General features: G+C 31.8%; 1 protein-coding gene across 1 annotated transcript in view; it reads right to left on the bottom strand.

Moving 5' to 3' along the window:
* The window catches only part of LOC148281641 (uncharacterized), a 42,716-nt gene extending 28,623 nt beyond the window's left edge, over positions 1-14,093 (bottom strand). The window contains exon 1 of the mRNA XM_088226382.1: positions 13,540-14,093. Coding sequence (XP_088082508.1) covers positions 13,540-13,701 — 162 coding nt within the window. The 5' untranslated portion in view covers positions 13,702-14,093. The remainder of the gene's footprint in view (positions 1-13,539) is intronic.
* Positions 14,094-20,852: the final 6,759 nt, after the last annotated feature.

Below are 20,852 nucleotides of genomic sequence, written 5' to 3'. Positions count from 1 at the left end.
TAATTTTTAACTCAATATTTCGTGCTTATTTCAAAAATACAAAACATTCGACGGAAGAATACGAAGTTGTCACAATTTAAAATCGTCTTTTGCAATTTCCCAAAAAGTTGATTTTTTGAGTTGAGTCGTTTTCGTCCTAAAGGTGCGATATAATATTACTCTCTGATCGGATTCGCATCATTAAAATATATTGTGCAGCCTTTATGTCTTTAGCATACCTGTAATTAACTATTAATTCCTATATTTTTATTAACTAATTTCAATATACCAATATACGATAACATACAATAAATGTGATGCCGTGTGAATATTTTATAAATTTATTATGGCTTTTAAAATTTATGTGATTTTTTTTAACTTGCGTAATCATATATTATTTTGAATCAGATTGTTTGAATACATACGAACATAAAGTTGTTGGTATATAGGCTGCTTTTAATTAAACTGTTTTTTGAGGTATTTGGGTCGTTTTTAACATTATTGTTTGTGTTTTTATTAATGTATATAAGTGAGCTTATTTTGGTAAATTTCAGTTTAATTTTTTAAATGCAATCATGGGGTTTGCTTAAACTAAATATGACATAAATATACGCAGGCAAATACGTTTTTCACAGAAGTGGAAAGTTTAAAGAGAATGTTTTTTTTAGAAGAAATGCGAGTTAAAAAATTTTAAAAAATACACAGCAGGTTTGTTTGATTTGTAATTTTTGAACATTTTTTTACAAACAAACGTCATTCTGCGGCAATTTTATATAATTAAGTAAATATAAAAAAAAAGAAAATTAACAACAATTTTTTTTTTATGTTGAAGCGTTATATTCGAAGCACTAATTTTGTAGTTATTAATTATTATAAAATAAATAATATTTAGTAAAGTTGACTTTATTAAAGAAGCTTGTGTAGCTTTGAAACCAGTCGGTAGAAAAAATAAAAATAAGTGGTTGAAAACAAAGTTGTCTTACATTTATTTTAAAACAATAATGTATAATTCATGATTAGTGAAATATTTTTTTTATTTATTATTATTATCATCTTATATTACATACACAAAATTATAATTTATACAAAGTTGCTTTGACTATCTAACTAGGGTTATTTACCCCGTTCTAAGACAGGCAAAACATATATATGAAGAATAATTAATAGAAAGAAACATTTATATATGTGGTGGAAAAAGTGAAAAACAAATTAAAAAATGTAGTAAAAACATAGTAAACAATGAAGCAAAAATGTATTTAAATCGTAATAAAAACAAAATACTAAATGTAGTGAAAACATAGTTTTTTAAATATTTTTAATATTGGAGTTGCATTATTTTTTACCTTGTTTATAATATACAAGATTTATATTTCAAAAAAAGGATTTTTCTGCAATCGTGAAAACATAGTGAAATTTGCTGTGAAAATATAGTGAAAAACATTTTAAAAAATACATAATAAAAATAATTTAAAACCCAGTAAAATGCTAAGTAAAAACAGAATACATAGTAAGAAACATAATTAAAATCATAGTAAAAAATAAATATATGTGTATGGCAAAAAGCATATTTAAAAAAAACTTAGCAAAATACCGAGTAAAAAGAGAAAAAAACATAGTAAAAAACAATATATTAAAAAAAATATATGTATATAATAAACAAATATTATACTTTAATTTAGAAATGAATCCTATTATATTTTATTTTAACAATGTTAAAGTTTAAAAGCAATTAATATTAAGAAAAAAATATTGAATAACCAAATTAACAGTATTTCCTTTAGTCCACTCTTGTCTAGTTTCAAAGATCTATTCATCTCACTGCACACCTCCCATACTAACAAGAACAACATGACAAAAAGACTCGACTTATTAGCTCCATATGTTAAGATTTAATATTTAGTGAACACTGTTATAATAAAATAGGATAATTTTAATACCAAATTATACCTTGAAAAAGAAGCTTGTGTAGCTTTAAATTAGGCCGGTAGAAAATATAAAAAATAGTGGTTATAAACAAAGTTGTTTTATGTTTATTTTATTGTTATGACTAACTACAAAGTTAGTGTTTCAAATATAAATATTGTCAAACAATAAACACTAAAATTTCATGTGAAATTCATGATGCTATGTTATAATTTAATACACGTTGAAGTTAAAAAAAGCAACATAAGACTATTTTAATGCGTCCGTATATTTCGTGAAAATTAATTTAAATTATGATGACACTTTTTTATAAAAAAACTTTGTGAAATTTCTAATCAGAGAACAAGGAAACGAGATGCAAGAATTAACTTTAGACCCAAATAAATAATGTGACCATCAATGTTACATAATGTACGTAAGTATTATACTTGCTAGAAAAACCTATTGGTACATTTATTACGCGGAAGAAAATGATTAATTCGTGTGCTACTAATCTACTAATGTTTTATAATTCGACAATAAGTAAAATAAACGTTATGTATTGTACATGTTACTAATACCGATTTATTGCTCTTTTCCCCGTCATTATAGTATATGTAATGTTTTTCTTAAATAAAAAAACAAGCTAGACTACGCTAGCACTGTTTCTTAATTCGTAAACATCAAATAAAAAAACTATGTAGGTACTATGTGTAATTAGTAAAGTGATATCGCAGCAGAAATGCAGGATTAAAAAACAAATGTTTTTGATTTAAATATATTATTATCAATATATTTTTAGCTCGGTACACATATTTTTTTATTGCAGCAATCAGGTATTTGAATATGAGACCCGATTTACGTTAAAATCAAAACGAGACAGATTTCTTTATTGTAAAACAAGGACAGATGTATAAAAACATTACAAGCTTCATTGCATTTCTAAAGTTGTTATTGATTGAGAGATAATGAATATATAACGGTATTTTTTATGGAACTATTGAATCTAATTGTTTTTGTTCAAGTGTATTGAGGATTGACTGGTCATTGCATAACACCGCACATGTACATATGTATTTAGGTACTTTGACACGATATAACATACACCAGGCGTGAGCAACCTTTACCCAGACACTAGTCTGGGGCCGAATTTTTACTCTAAGTCGCGAGCCGGAATATATTTTTTTATTATTATTTTATTATAAACATAAAATTATTTATTTATATAAACTTGCTTTGACTATCTAACTAGGGTTATTTACCCCGTTCTAAGCAAGTAAAAAAAATATATAAAAACCGTAATCAAAATATAGAAAAAATAAATAAAGGTAGTAGACATAATGAAAATATAGTGAAAAACATTAAATACATGATAAAAACAAAATACATAGTCAGAAACATAGTAAAGAGCATAGTAAAAAACATGTCTAAATCCCAGTAAATACGTAGTAAAAAACAAAATATATAGCAAGAAACATAGTAAAAGACAGCATAAAAAAAACTATGTATATGTTCTTATGGCAAAAAAATATTTTATTAAAAAATTTGTAAAATACATAGTAAAAAGAAAAAAACGAAAATCGAAATATCAAAATAACTTTCAACGTATATAAATACATATTATACAGTATATGTATTCAAATCTTTAATATCCCTTGTTAATGTGTGCATAAAATATTTTTTTTTTTTTAAATATGCAATTCGTACTAACACAAATAAAAATAGGTCGTTTACTTGGTTTACCGACCAGCACTAACATAAATACTACAGTCTATTAAACATTCGAACGCCCTCGTGCAGGGTATTTATCATCACACCCTTAACCTCGTCCGTTGGTGCATAGGGCGCTGCATTGACGCACCAAATGCAGCGTATGCCAATCATCTTCTACATCATAACATGGGTCATATTATGTTGTTCTTTACATGAAGGTGATGTGATAATTCTTATGCTTCAGGCACGAGTCCAGGGACGTTGAGGGAGATCCTTAAGCCCACCATCCACCCGCAGCTGTTATAGAGTCCTGGGAGCTGCGCATGGAGGAAAGTTATTATAAATATTCCTAAGGAATACAAACTCTATGCAGATTAAGGACGCGGGAAGAAGATGTATGGACAGAGGCCAATCGAAATTTTTTTATGCAATTATTTAGATTGAAATAAATCTAATGTTCCACCCGTTAGAGGGTGCATGCGCTAATTCATTAAATAAATAAATAGGAGAGTACATTATTGAATCAGTATTTTAAATTACATGGAAACAAAAGTTATAACCTAATTGTATTGGAATCCCATCACGAATTGCCAGTAAATAACACGGATCAAATTCTCTAAAATTGGTTTTAAAATTTCACATGCTCACTTGCATTTGATCTGGATCAAAACCATTTCGGTTTTAAAATATTCATTTTGGGATTGTTAAAAAATACAATTATATACACATATATACATATATTTACATACATACACACATACATATACCCATGCGCATACATATACATACATGCATAAAATATATAAAACTTAATTAATATATGCGAAACTTTATAACTGCTTTTTGTATTTTTTTTCCATTATTTTTTATGTTTATATTTTATTTTCATCATCCATCAAGAATCTCTAATCCGCGGCATGCATTCACCTCTCGTAATGAAAAAGCGAGGTCAAGACTTTCTTCAACTTGACAACATTCTCGCTTTTCCACAATTCTGGCCAAAAATTATGCACCTTCTTGCCAATATAATACATAGAACAGGGGTGCTCAAACTTGAACTGCTGGCGATCTACCTCAATATTTTTAGACTACTTACGATCGACTTGAGAGGCTGCAAGTATGTGTGATGCAGGGTTGTCGTACATACACGATACATACCGTAGCATATATAGATATTAGCTTTCCGCACAATTTACATTATCTTAGTCAAGGTTTGGGTTAGGTTTACTTAAGTTCTTCTCTACAATATCAATGAAAAAACTCCTAGTTATTCAAAATTGCGAGTTTATTCGTTGTTACAAAACAAAAGAGTTACATATGGTGTTAAACTCAACTAAGGAGTGACTTTGGATGTTGAAGCGTGGCACTGCATGTCCTCAGCATACTTTTCATAAGATGGTGCGTAACCACTGAGTGCCAATCGCAAGCATGATGACATATGATCGTCAGTTAGTCGATTGCGATATTTTGACTTAATTATCTTCATTTCAGAAAATGCAGACTCGCACAAGTAAGTTGACCCAAACATTGCCGTCAGTTGAAGGGCGATTTGCCTTAGATTCGGATATTTATCTTCAGATATAAAACACCAGAAATTTGTATCAGATGCTGTAGCTTTGAGATGTATATCTGATATAATCTGCACCAACTCATTTTCAACAGAACATGAGTTCATATTAAACTGACTTGTACTTCAGTAGCTAATTCCTCAATGTTTTTACATGAAAAAGGATAACTCATAAATGATGCTATATTTGCCAATTTACTGCAATCATAAAAACGCATTTCGAATTGTCCCAAAATATTTGATAATTCAGCCTCATACGTATCATAATTCAACTGAGGAATCCTTGCTTTTAAAGACGGAAAATGTTTCAGATCATTTCTTTTCAGTTGATCTATCATAAGTTGCAATTTACTTTTGAATGCGTTTACTGCGCTAATCATCTCAATAATAGTTTTTCCTTTACCTTGAAGCTCCAAGTTAATGGTGTTTAAGTGCATTGTGATGTCAGTCAAAAATGCCAAATCAGCCATTTTTCGTTTTTCAACATCTCAGTGTCATCACCTCTTTCGTCTAGAAAAGCTGTTATTTCGGGCAATAATTCTTGAAACCTTTCTAGGAATTTTCCGCGACTCAACCACCTGACGTCCGTGTGAACTAAATCAGTGTGTTCAGCTGACTCCCTATCTTCCAACTGCAACTTAAAAAGCCGCCGTTGCAAGCTACGTGCACGGATGGAATTCACAATTTTTGTTGCAATGCCCATAATTTCCTCCGTGTTTAAAACTTTTGAACACAAAACTTGTTGATGTATAATGCAATGGAATGAAAAAAATGAAGGGAATTCTTCATTAGCTCGAGACAATGCCACAAAACCGTTCTTCTTTCCAGTCATTGCTGGTGCTCCATCGGTTGTAATGCACACTAATTTATATATTGGTAGCTTGTAGTTTTTTACAAAATTGATGAAAACGTCATATATATCTCCGCCACGGGTCTTCCCCTTCAGAGGAATGATTGTCAAAAATTCTTCCTTAGCCAACATGTCATTGAATACCATCCGAATAAAAATACACAGCTGGGCAGTGTCTGTCATATCGGTGGATTCGTCGAACTGTAAAGAAAAGTATGTACATTCCATAATATCATATTTTAGTTTATCTGCGATGTCCTGACTCATGACTTCAATACGCCTTGTGACAGTCGGACGAGATAACTGAAGTTCTCTAATAGCAGACATGATTTCTGTTTTATTTTTAAAATCTCCAAATAAAGTCTCACCTGCTTCAATAAATGCTTCCTTCACAACCGATCCATCTTCGAATGGTTTCTTGTGTTTCGCCAATATATGAGATATTTTAAATGACGCGATCGTAGCAGCTTTTGATTGTTTGGCTGGTCTTGTGAACATGGTTTGTTCTTTTTTCAAACAAGATATCAAATTACTTACTTTTCGTTTTCTTAATTCACTCTGTGGCGGAAAATCCTTTTCATAGTTTTTATGAACCGTTTTATGATGCCTCTCTAAGTTACCACGCTTAGGTATTGCAACTGACGCACGACAAATAACACAAATGCACTTATCCTTCACCATACAAAAGAAAAATTCTTCCTCCCAATCGTTATTAAAATGATACGTTTTAGATTTCTTCATTGCACTCATTTCGCACTATTTAATAATAAACTTTGTATCGACGTAGTATCGCCTTCAGGTTACAATTCAGAATGACTACAATTCCTGCAGGCGCAACATTTATATCGGCGTGAACGAAAGTCTCGAATGTTCCCGTCAAACGCGCCGCCCGAAATGGTCTAGTACAGTCTAGTCTAGAAACAACGCGGCTTTTCTTTGACAAGTACCGCGCGTTCCTTTGATAAAGCCGCCTTTTGCCGTAAGCAGTGTTATTACGTAATAAATTTTTGTAGTTTAGTTACCTACTTATTAAAAATTTTTTTCTTCTCAAGATCTACTCAAAAAGCACTCGCGATCGACTGGTCGATCGCGATCGACCGTTTGAGCACCCCTGACATAGAACCTCAATCCTAGAACAATGTTGACCCTTTAACTTAGTAGCAAATCCCTATTGGAGTATTTTGTATTATGGTTGTGGTTGACGCTTGGGTATTTGTTTCTGTTTATGTGTGTAACCACTACCGTTCTTAATATTATTAATTATTAATTAAAATAAAATAAACTATTGTAAGACGTCGCTCTCCATTGTGTACACAAGAATTGTTTATTTATTGTACGTAATGGGAAACGTTAATGTTAATTTATGTATTTAATTAATGTAAGAATATGTATTAAGGTGTAATATAGTATTTTTATTTGTTATCAGAATAAATAATATTTACTGTTGAATAATATTAAGTACTCTGAATTCTTTGAATAGCAAGTCACTTGGATAGCGAAATCTTTTTTTTTTAATTACTCGGATTAAAGATTTTTGTGCATTTGTTACCGGTTCAAGGGTGGTTTTTAAAATAAAAATATAAAAGAGAATATAAAATAGAATTTTGTGACTTCGCTTTTTTTCTAAATGGGAGTCCAACGTTTACTTTTCTCTGGTATTGTGATCATTTTCATGTTGGCTTTGATCATTTTTTTAATTAAAAATCAAAAAAGTACACACGGGTTCGATTTTTTAAAGTTGATAAATGAATGTGATCGAAACTCAGACTTCCGTGGGCCGATGGTTGCCGACACGAGGCAGACAGTACTTACATAGGTTCTGAGTTCCGACCTTTTATTACACAAGAACACAAGTGAATAATTAATAGCCACGTGTTGTCTGATAATCGCAGTATAATGTGACCAATTACATTGTATGTAATATACCAAAGTAGGTACTGCAAAGTGAACTACTCCTATACGTTCACCAAACATATTTTAATATGCACGATATATAGATGCATTAGGTTGTTTTAATTTAATATCGCTTTGTTATTTAAAGTAGTGCGTTTTTATCAAAATATTTTTTATTATTTGTTCTGTACATTTTCAAGAAACTTTGCACTACGATTTAATGCTTTAATTTTTACCCCGCGTAAGAAAACATTTTTTTTATCCAATTTCCCGTAGGGCTGAAGTTCCTCATTATATATTTACCGATGGCGATGGTTCAAAATCGAATAGTGGCGTTAGCGCTTCCTTCTTTTGCGAACAAGACAATTTGTTTGGTATTTTTAAACTCCCTTCTTCGCTCTCTAATTTTAATGCCGAATGCATACAAATTCTCGAATCTTTAATCCATGTTGAAAAAATTTATTATTCGCACTCCGTTATTTTTACTGATTCACTCAGCTGATTAAAATTGCTTCAGTTATCCCCATTCAGTTCTAACTTTTCATTTATCATTTGCAATATTTTTTCTTCTCTTTTTAAATTATATCAATGCGCCAAAAATATTGTTTTCGTCTGGATTCCAAGGCACATTAGAATATCAGGCAATGAAAAAGCGAGAGATGGGGATCTTAGGTTGGTAATTTAAAATACGACCGGATAGGTTTCTCAGATATTTCAATTTGATTAGAGAAGTTAATTTCGATTCTTGGAAAGTTGAGTGAAATTCTTCTGAATTGTCAAAGGGAATTTTTAATAATAATATCCAGCCTGATGTTCCCTCCGAACCTTGGGCGTGTAAACTCAATAGGTCTAGGATTGTAAGGACTTTTTGCCGTATCAGGTCTGGCCACTGTTGCACTCCAACCCATCTGTTTAAAATTAAAATTTTAGACTCCAGTGCCTGCAAATGTGAAGGCATTGGAGATCTAAATCCCATTTTTTTATGTCCTTTAATGACTGGGAGGCAAAAATTATTTGATATTTTACTTATATTTTTTATAACCTTTCCAATTTATTTCTCTGAATTTTTTCTTCTACAAATTGTTTATTAATCCATTCTGTTTATATTTTTTATATTCAAACTGTTCCTTATTATGATTTGTAATGTTTGTTTCATTGAAATAATAGGTGCAAATTAATTCTTAAGTTTTAACAATAAATTTCTCTTACATTTCTAGGTTTATATAAAATACTTTAACTTCATTATTGATCCTATGCGTTTATTTAAAAAAAATATTATTAAAAGATTATATTTGTTATTGTTTTGTTGTAATTTTTCAAGTTATTAAGTTTTATCTTCATTTATATATTTTTGATGTCTACTGTTTGTATCTATGTTGTTATTTCTCCCTGTTTGTGTTGTGTTGTAACTTGTTTTTGGCCGATGTTATCATGTTTTGGCAGAAGGCCATAATAAAGAGGAAAAAATAGGTTTTACTGTAGACCCCTTCTACTCTAAAAACGTAAATAAAAAAGTGATGTTTCCCTATTAAGAAATACGAGATTTTATAATAAGTATTTAAACAAAAAAGTCTACGTAAAAAAATTGACTTCCTCATCAATTTTTATTTAATCCAAAACGTTTTTTAGGAAACATTTGAGAGGTTGCACGAAGAATACAAAATATTTTAGTTACGAAACCATCTAGGTATACTAAGGGACGAATTTTGAAATATGTATCTACGAGTGTGTATTGTATTGTGTGTTTATATTTACATAATTTAAGAAGTATTGTAAATAGCAGCTAAGTACAACCCGTTTATCTGAGATGGGTAATATACACTCACAATACTACATATGTAGGTACAGTCAGTTAGTTGAACAGCCTATTTATTATGAGTATAGGCTGTTGACCTTTGGAGACACCCAAACTATGAACATGCGCGGAGATTTGGCTTTTGTATGAGAAACGTGAATAGAATAATCACGTTACATTGAATAATTAGTTACAATTGATAGTTCTCAAATCATCTAAAATATATTATTTTATGCTCCCAATTCACGCAGCTTGTCCTATTTTCTTTTACTCCCTGTGTTACACATTTGAAAAATACAACAGGTACCTTTAAAAATATTAAATATTACCTATGGTGGTCTGGACATGGAGATTAATTAAATATCATTATATAAGGGTATTTGTAGCAAACTTAGAAATCTTCACCAAAAACGGAAAATTAGTTATTGATGCCAAAATAAACTATACGTAAAAATCTACCTACTAAAATAATAGCCTAATTCAAAACCGTCTTTAAATCTTGCAAAAACAGATTTAAATTAAAATACTTGATATTGCAAACTTAGCATTCTCCTGTTATGTGCTTACATACTCCGTATTGTAATTTAGTTAGCTGGTGGTAGAAAAAACGTTCTCCACAGAATGTAATATACCCAGAGTTCTGATGCATTTGGCACTTGACTATCTGGTAAAGCCCCTGAGACCAATATTAACATCTTACGGAATGCAGAAATCATGCATTTTTATGAAAAAGGGTCGTTTATAGAAAGCACTTGAAAACCATATGCTTTAACGTGTGAGAAATATTATTTTGCGTAAATCTCAGGATGTAGCGTGGAAAGAATAAATACACATATTTTTAGTATCAAAACTACCCCTCCAAAGAACCGAAATTTGTATTATATAAATCCATACGCAGTCCTTTGAGGAGGAATTAGAAATGTAATCTCTCGTGGTTACTACGTCGCTCTGACGTAATATTTAGTTTCAATATACACGTCTCTTTCAAGTGTAACAGTAAAATGCCTTTTTGTAATGTCTTTTAAATAATAAACCAATTTACAAAATCTTCGTGTCTTCTCAATTGATCTATTGGACATCGAATATTTATTCTCTGTGTGTAACATTACATCGGCACATAGCACTCCATTGAGTTAGTTAGTAAAACATAATTAGAAATCTCAAAATTCTTTTTTCAAAGTTTTTCGCAAATATCTTAGTAACTCCTTCAATGGAGATTTATATGTTTGCTTCTAACACCCTCATATAATTAGTGGGTTTTAATTTTGTATTTTCTTATTTTTCATTAATTTTCTAAAAGGAAAAGGGGAAACCATGCTACATTTATTTAAAAATATATAAACAAACGATTTCGTAGCTTTGTATAAGCCAAGACTTCTATATTCCGTTCTATAAAATGTTCTTCATCTCTGTTATAATATATAAATATTAATAACTCCCAAGGAAGTTAAATCTAGTTCTTGTCAACAAAAATTTTGATAGGCTCTAAATATATTTTTTTATTATTTATTTATTTAAAAGCCTTGTAGGCTTTTACATACATAAATATGAGGAAAGGCGTGTATTTTACACAAAAGTAGTAAGTTGGTTGTAAATCTAATTTATTCAGTAAGTAATATTTCAAAGAACATTCTTCACAATTTCAAAACACAAAAACCTTTAATATAAAGGCAGCGTCGTAGTAGGGTCAAGAGCGACCCTGGCAAGATTTGAATTTTGCGCCCCGCAAGACTTATTTTTTCTAGGAAGAGAAAGAGAAAAGAAGGCCGTGGGTCTGCAAAGTGCGTCCCCCCGAGGGCTGCGCCCCTGGCTGATGTTCTCCATATTTCTTGTAATATTTTCAAATTAAAATTAGTTAAAATATTACGCATTAATATTATTACTAGCTTTTACCAGCGGTTTTGTTTGCTTGGTATCAGGGAAATATAACGAAGTATTTGTCAGTAAAGAGACCCAAACTAGAGAATTACTTGAACCTTTTGGTTTGACCGAACAGGACAGACAAATAATATCGTAATAGAACTGAGCTCTGAAAGAACGCTACTTTGAGTTTTTCCACTAAGAGTTTTACCAAGGGAGCGGTATTTTTTTCGTGACGAAAAGTAGCCTATAACACTATTCTGCTCTCCAGCTATCTCTATGCAAAAAAAACTACGTTAATCGGTTGCTCCGTTGCGACGTGAAGGAAACACAAACAAACAGACAAACGCATTTTTTTAATCGGATCAAATATCACTAAGGAAATACAGTACCAATGTATTTTTTGGCACATTTATGTGGTCAGCGTACGAAAATAACCGGTTTGATTTACATGAATTATTTCAAGTTCTTTGAAACAGAATACTTCTAACTTGTTGAATCATCAGACGATAATACTAGATATATGTAATGTGGAAAATACGCAATAATATATACTGCATAAAATTGATATGTCTTTCGATAGTGAATTAGGAACACGACACGAATAAGTTTCGTTTTTGAAGAATACAATATGTTGAAATGGGTTTTTCTTGGCCTTAGCTATTGTATGTAGGTACTCTTGAAACTGTGACAGGCATTCGGGATAAATATTTAGAACCTGAACAGAAGCAAAACAATTATTTTTTTTGTGCTGCAGAAAAAGTTTTTAAAAGTAATTAATTAGATTTTTAAAACAATTGGGTAAATTATAAATACAAAGGGGTTTTCACTCTTAAAAAAACAAATCTTTTTGATAACATTCATCGTATTTCGTATGCCAGTATAAGATATACCGATATTTGTCGTTGTGTAGACACGAATTATTGAATTCTAAATGTATGTAAGGAGCACTTCGTTTCTATTTGGAAACAATATTTTTTAGGATGTTATCCATTGGATGACCAAATTGTTTATTTATTTATTTTGTATTTTAACTTCTAACGCAACGGACACTCACATGAGGGCCCGTATTACAAAGGAAATTTAATACTTAACTTAAAGTTTATCCACAAAGAAGAATTAAGTTTTCTGTATGAAAAATAAAATACGTATATTTTTTTTCTAAACATGCTCAATTACAGATTACCGACGTAGATACTTATTTTTAAAATTCAAATATACACATTCTCGTACATAAATATGGATTTTGCTTTATACCGTCTCAACATGTACATACGGATGACGACAGCGTTTGTAATCGCAGCCCAGGGGTGGTATTTTAAATCTTCTCTACCCCCTAGAGAATATTTAATTAGGGGATTTTTATTTTTTGTATGTTTCGTATAATGGTCGTCCACACCGATGTTTCAACGACACATGATGCATAATGATGCATGTGGAGAAAAACTAATATGGTTTGGTCAATCCAACCGAATTCAGTGTTTTGGGTAATGCTTAAGGTCGCAATAATGTTCTAAATGAAAATCATCATGTTTGATTTCACGTGTTCATATTTTTTGAAGTTTATTCATCATTGTGGCCAGATATGAAGCAAAATGTAAACGAATGCAAAAAATAAAAATTCATAAAGTTATCACTATCTAGAGGGTAGAGAAGATTCAGAATAGCTCCCCAGGTGAATGTATGGTGGGTACGGTTCGGACCTACATAATTATTAAATATATTTACATATTAAAAATATTAACATACAGGACACATAATGAGTAAATTTAAGAAATAAAATATAAAACACAGAAAAAAACAAAGCAATCAAGAAAATTCAAATTAGAATTTACTAAAAAATACGTGGAAAAAGTTTTCTAACTGAAAAACCTGATCTGCCTCAAGTTTCTGGATGGCACGTTTAAACATAGAGCTAAGTAGTTAATACTGTTTTTATTTATTAATTTGTGGAGCATAATGGACCAGGACAATTCTAACCTTAAAAATAGTATAACACATTCCATCTCCGGGCCAGAATAACATTTGCCACCCTCGCGGTCGTACTGCGCAAGGGTTGAGGACGGGATTAGCCCATGGCGGCGCCACCACCGCGCTCTGGCACACTCCCGCCAAAACCAACACAAAAAAAAGTGTTGCCATTTCATAGGAGTTTTTTATTACGTTGGTAATAAGCAATTTTCAATATATAATTTTCAAAAATAAATCCATTTCCTCGGCTTCATGTTTTTAAAGACACATAAATATCCAATATATTACTCGTATCACGATTTTAAGAATGTTTGTGCTTAAAATGACACATTGTTTTATATCATTAGTAATCAAATACTATATTTATCACTACAATTCACTTTAGCGTCTTAATTTTGTAAGAACTTAACACTGCAATAACACGCGAGCATGCATAAGAAATAATTTTAAGTGTTTTCTGGATTAAACAAAATTATTATTAGAAACTATGTATGTATGTTTGTTCGCGGAGCACGTGCTGTCTGACAGCTAGCGGGCCAATCAGCTGCACGAACGTCACAACGGTCTCGCTGTCAGATTCGAACTGAATTTGGAATACAGAATGCCGGTTACCTACTACACCTTTACTTCGGATTGTTTATTTGAATCATTATACCACTAATACTTAATGATTTTACGTACCTATAAAATAAATAAAAGTGATCATTTTCAAGGTTTATGGTATTGCAAATAAATTGCGTTGATATTTGAAATACTTAATTGTTAAGAAATTTATTGTATTATCACAGCTCACGTAAAAAACAATACTGTACAAGGCTTTTTAAATGCAATAAACGGTATTTTGCATTGACATTTATATTTCCTTTAAGACGAATGTTAATATAAGTAGATATCCATTTACTTTTTAATACAAAAATTACCAAACTTTGATCTTTAAAACTGTGCACAAAACAATAATGTTATGTTACCGATCAAGTTTTATTTTATATAAGGATATAAATCAAAATTTTAACTAATGAAATGCAAAAAAGATCAACTCACATTATTAGCACAATAATAATAATATTAAAATACGTTACTAGAAGTTCAAATATTTTTCTATTTAAATTTGCTAGTATTAATTTATTGAGTCCGCCTCGTGGTAGTCAGCGCGTTTGCCTACCATGCAAGATGTCTCGAGTTAGATTTCCGGCATAGTCGCAATAAGATATTTATTTAAAAATATATTTTTAAAAAGTATTTTTATATTTAAATAACTATCAATTTTACACAAAATCGTTAACAAGCATATACATTTTCGATTGACTAAATATTATTTTTTTAATGACAATGGCTGGACGAGTGTTTATCATACAAATTGTTTTGTACATGACTGGTAGATGTATAATTATATACTGTAAAACTACATTACATTATTGTTTCACACCAATAATGATATTTATCACCGAAAAGCCGTATTTTCTGCGCATGACCTACAAACATTATTTTTTCACTGTCGAAATCGGTTGTAATACTTTCAGAGAAAGAAATTCTTGCAGATTTATTATGTAAGGAACTTGTCGATAAAATAAATTACGGATTATGCGTCGATATTCGATATCGATTTATTTCCTTCGTGATTTAACTTAGTCGAATCTGAATGCAATGAGCTCATTTCAATGTACCTAATAATGAAGTCAATGCCTGAATGTATAAGATGTTATTTAATAAAAAAAATATTCGTGAATCACCCTTATTTAATCGAACCCAGGACCTCGTGATTTATAGGCGAACGTTCCAACCAATACACTACAAGGCGGACTTATCTCCACTCGATGTCTTTTTTCAAGATTTTCACATGAGAGTAGGAATCGAGTTGAAAACACTCGTCCAGTGTTTTGGTTCTATTCCACACACATAATAGAATTCATTCATTTGCCTAGACTCATACTAAAGGTGAAAGTAACAATATAAAAACAGTGAAGGTACAGGCACTAAAAATGATATTTTTTGACGCCACGTAAGTACCTTTACAATAAAAAAACGAAAATATATTTCTTGTCTTGTTTTTATAATTTTGGAGAACACCCTCCATCTGTTAATAACATTCACCTTGAAATGTAAAGTAGCCACTTCTAAGGCAACATTCAAATAGATCACACATATCCTTATCATAAATTTCCTTCAGAAGAGCCATGGAGTCTCCCATTTGTAGGTACATTTGTGAGCGGTGGGACTACGTCAAAGCTCACTAAAATATAGCCCTCTGTGACCGATATGTTTTTAAAAAAGCTCACAAAATGAGGCCAATAATAAACAAACGAGCTAGTTTTTCCAGTATGTGTTTGTAAATGTTTTGAAAAATACTGCGCTAGTTTCTAGCTCGGAGAGCCTATCGTGCTAACTATAGGTCTATAAGGGATATCTTTTATGTGTATCTTGGGAAGACCATATGTGGAAGGTGTCCTTGAGGCTTTCACAAACAGTGTCTGTTGATCTTCTTTGGGTATGTTTGATGTTTGCCCATGGGTTTTCCACTCTCTCCGGTGATAGCAAATTTATTCATGGATATTTGCGGTCTGACCACTGGACTGAATATTTTTCTACATCACATAAATGCATTACATTCCCTTATAAAGTTCACAATGGAACTTCAAAACAATTACTCTTTTGTTCTTGGATGTCGAAAACTCTTTCGTTCTTGGAAACGACAGTCTTGGGCATACGCTGAACAGAAAACCAACCCATACGAACCAATACCTATACGCTGATTCACATCATCATCCAGCACAAAAACGAGGACTGATAAATAATTTACTAACAGAGCGACACAAATGTGCAAAGATTTCACAAAAGAAGAATAATTAACAAAACTACAGATGCGTTAGAGCGCAATGAATACAAGAAGCAACAAGTTGACCAAATTTTAATATCAAAAGCTACAAAGAAGATTAATGAAAAATATGTTACAAGAGTGACTGCGTACCTACCATATGTATAAAATGTTACTGACGGATAGCCAAAGTGCTCAAGAAAAAAAACTATTTTAACGAAATTTGGGACTGTGGGAAAAATGAAGGTCCACTTATTATAAAGAAAGACAAGAACCTCCTGGAATCGGAAGCAGTTTGTAAACTGAGCCGCCAAGGATGTGATAAAGTCTACATTGGGCAAACAGGGGGCATAGCAAAGAAAATAATTGATGAACATCTAAGCGGATGTAAACTAGGGCACCCTGAAAAATCTGCAATAGCGGAACACTTTATAGACACCGGACATATTTTCGCCTTCGAACCAAAGCTTTTGCATAAACCTAGAAATTACAGTGCGCAGAGACGATTGAAATGTCCAAACACCTAAATAACATAAACAAAGACGACCGGCTGAAATTAAACTTAACATGGTTCCCGGCACTACACACTACAAAAATGACACGGAATGTACATGCTGCCGACTGCGATACGGTACAAATTACTAATACATCATAACACTTTTTTCTCTACAAAAAACTTAGTTTATCTTAAAAATGGCCCCTGCAATGGTATCCGAAAAGAAACTAAAAATGTATACATTGACAACAGTGACCGTGAAAACCTACGCACATATTTAACCTAATTTTATTTTTACTATTTACTTAGAAGAATTTGCGCAGGCTACTGTATTTTTAAAAGTTTGAAACGTGTTAAGTCGAGTGTTAGATGTGTTAAATATGCTGAATGCTGTCGAAATGCGATTTCTAAAGCGAATCATCATCATCATTCCATATTCGCTCCCTATTTGGAGCATATGGTGTCCATAAAGAGCCTCCATGCATCTCTATCGGCCACCACCTCATGTGCGTCCTCCATAGTCAGGTTCACGTCCCTTAGTTCTGATATAAACTGCTGACGAACAGTCAGCAGTTGACGTCCAGGACGTCGAGAACCCGATGACTTGTAAAGTAGACAAGCATGGTCAAGGCTCTCAGGAGGCATCCGCAGTATATGACCCAGCCAACCGTATACCCGCTTGATGATAGTCGTCACAGGAGTTTTCTGCGTCCGTTCTCTTATTACTAAAGTAAATGTGTGGTAAAACTATGTACAATTGGTGGGTAAGGCTGAGATTAGCACTATCGACAAAATCAAGAAAAGATTTTTGCCTTGGTTTTGACATTTAAAGCGAATGAACGACGGAAAAACGGTTTAAAAAATTAACAATGCGGATGCTGATGGATGAATAAAATGAGGGAAAACGATAAAGACATAGCATGGCAAGATCCAATAAATTACTTGTCGATGTAAATGTCAAAAGTCAGAATAATCATGTAGAACCTAGTGCCTGCATGAGAAGTATTATGAATGTAAAGGAAGCGAGGTCTGTATGCTTTTGTGTATTTACACAATGGTATCGCGTTATATCCTGTCTAACGACCCCTACAGGCAAACGTGTTTTTGTTTCTTTGGATATTAAATAAAAATATATTCACTGCTTAAATTCGTTAGCTTCTTGGTGGAATCCCATAATCTACATTTGATATAATTTTTCTAGTGTAGGTATAAGCGTATCTGTACTTCACGAGTCAGAAATAGCAAAAGTAATGATGTTTTTATTATGAATACGGAAATCACCGACACTGACTGAGATGACTTGACTGGTTGCTGTTAAATAATAAATAATTATTCTAGGTTTGATTATCCCGTTATGTGCTTAGTGTTCAGAATATCACAGCGTAGGAACGAGATGTTAGATGCTGTGTGACGTAATTCTACCGCGATGAAGTAAGAGGTAGATTCTAACTTCCTCGAACGTTGCATAGCATTGCACTAATCTATTCCCTGATGCGATATATTACTACGCACCAAATTATAGCCCATTTACCGTGAAGCAACCATTTTCTAAGAAGCCCCCTATTAAGGCAGTAAATGGGTAAATACAAATATTTTGTAAGAGGCATCTAGATTTATAATGATATCATATGATATTTATATTATTACTAATAAGAATTGGGCTAGCCTGGGCAGCCTTCGGTGAACCCGATCACATCCTTAAAAAGAAGGAAGTTCCAACAAACTTAAAAATAAAAGTCTTCGACACATGTATCCTCCCGGTGGTAACACGTAGCTTGGAAGCGATGACATTGACTGCTAACACAATGTGTAAATTTAAGTGCGCACAGCGGTTTATGGAACGGCAAATGTTAGCAATAAGTCTAAGGAACACAATTAGAAATGAAATGATCAGACGCTAAACAAAGGTCGCTGACATAGCAGACAATGTATAGCTAAATTAAAATGGCGATGGGCGGGTCACGCGAGACAGGGAAACGAGGGATGGACAGATGGAAATGGAGACCGTTGGAAAACAAAAGACTCGTAAGGCGACCCCAGAAAAATAATATGATTCCAGTCAGGGGATGAACTGGTGGAGAAAATCACACGATAGAAAAGAATGAAAACTATTAGGAGAGGTCCATATTTAACCGTGAAGAGAAGGCTAAAAAGAACAAGAATATTTTAAATTAATACATTGATTTGTAGTTTAACATTTCACCTAATATTAGATAACACATATACCTAAACATGTAATCTTTTATCGACTTTTTAATGTCTACCTGACGGGTACCTACGTCTCGAAGCCGGTAGTCATTAAAAAGTCGAAAGGTAAGGGGGTATACAATATAACACAAATATGGATATGTATGATGTTTAAAGAAGGATACAAATAAAATGCTTCTTACCTTTTTATTAACTATTTTTCATTTTGCCATTAACTATTTAAAGATTTTACTGTACTTCTTGCCAAACACATAATTAAAAAAATAATTATTGCAACCGTGTCATATTTTTATATCATCATCATTATTATTGAGACATTTGCACCTAATGGTGTAAAGTGCACTGAATCAGTACATAAATCACAACAAATCTCAATCATTTATGTAGTACTAGATCATGAGACAAAAAATTTACCCAAATATAATTTAAAACAGATCCTCTTATGATATTATGATATTATAGACCATATTATTATTATTATTCGTGAAAAAATATTTTTTTGAAAGAAATAACCCGCAGTTTATATTTCAAAGGCTTGTCAGCAGGCAAGAAAGAGAAAATATATTTAGGTGGAATTTATGAAAAATACACCACACAAAATAAATAGTTCATAGATTTTCTTGCAACTGGCGGGAATCGAATTCGTGACAATAGTTTCACAATTGGCCGTTTAACCAACTGCGCCACTGTCTTATTGATATCAATTTTTGACGCACTTTATTTATATACGTATGTAGGTAGATTTAAATAAGATTTTTGTTATTCAAAACTCATAAGCATACATCCCTGAATCCTGCCAATATTTATGGGATGTCAATTTTTATCTTCATCATGTAAAATAGTTAATGCGTTTTAAGGTCGGAACGTGATCATTAAAATAAAATCTCTTTTAAGTTCGAGTCAATTTCTTTTTTTATTTGCACTACAACAGACCAGGGGGCCAAATTGTTGTGGTGAATCACAGCACAAAACACCCAAGTTTAAGAAAAAACCCTTTTAATTTTGTGTTCTCATTAGAAATATAGACAAGTGGAAAAAAAAATGAGTAATGCATTTGCTACACACACATGTATTTGGTACTTACACATGTAATGTAATCCCATCCTGTTTCTTTAAGCCAGCAGTATTTTTACACTTCAAAACGACACAACACGGCATAGTTGAATTAAAATCTGGATTGCATACTGAGCGACGTTTACAAAGAAACTAATGGGTAAAAACGTAAACCTACTAATTTATGAGTAGTTTAGTTGCCTTCCGTTTGATGTGCACATGCGGTTTCTTGACTATTCTGAATTCTATGGTTGAAAGCTACATAGGTTTCATCAACGTAAAAATATTTTGTGTCAGAAAGGTAGGTACCACTTATCTTGTTATTTTGTAATAAATACAATATTTCGTCTGGAAACATTTTTTATATGGCAGGACAAATAATAGAGTTGCGATTAACAGACCGATATTATATCTATTTTATTTATAATTTTCATAATTTATTAGTAAAAAAACTTTTTAAACTAATTAAAGTACGCAAATAAAATAAATAGGCAATCACAAAATAAAATAAAACAAAAAAGCAGCCAAGAAACGTCAAAAAAAATATTCACATGTTAAAAATAGGCAATTTTCGAAAACAATAAAAGAAATATTCACTTTATAAATACCAACAAGATACACACACGCTACAATAACAAAGATATTAAGGCTATTTAAAGATAATTTCAATCTGTCTAAAAGTAGTTGTCGCGAGATTGAAATGCCGATTTGTCATGTACCGATTGGGTATCCAGAATGCCGATTCGCATTTCG

This window comes from Micrasema longulum, unplaced genomic scaffold (assembly GCF_059751315.1).
Source record: "Micrasema longulum isolate JH-2025_06_02 unplaced genomic scaffold, ASM5975131v1 h1tg000428l, whole genome shotgun sequence".
In the NCBI taxonomy this organism is placed as follows: domain Eukaryota; kingdom Metazoa; phylum Arthropoda; class Insecta; order Trichoptera; family Brachycentridae; genus Micrasema; species Micrasema longulum.
This window is presented reverse-complemented; position numbering and strand designations above follow the sequence as displayed.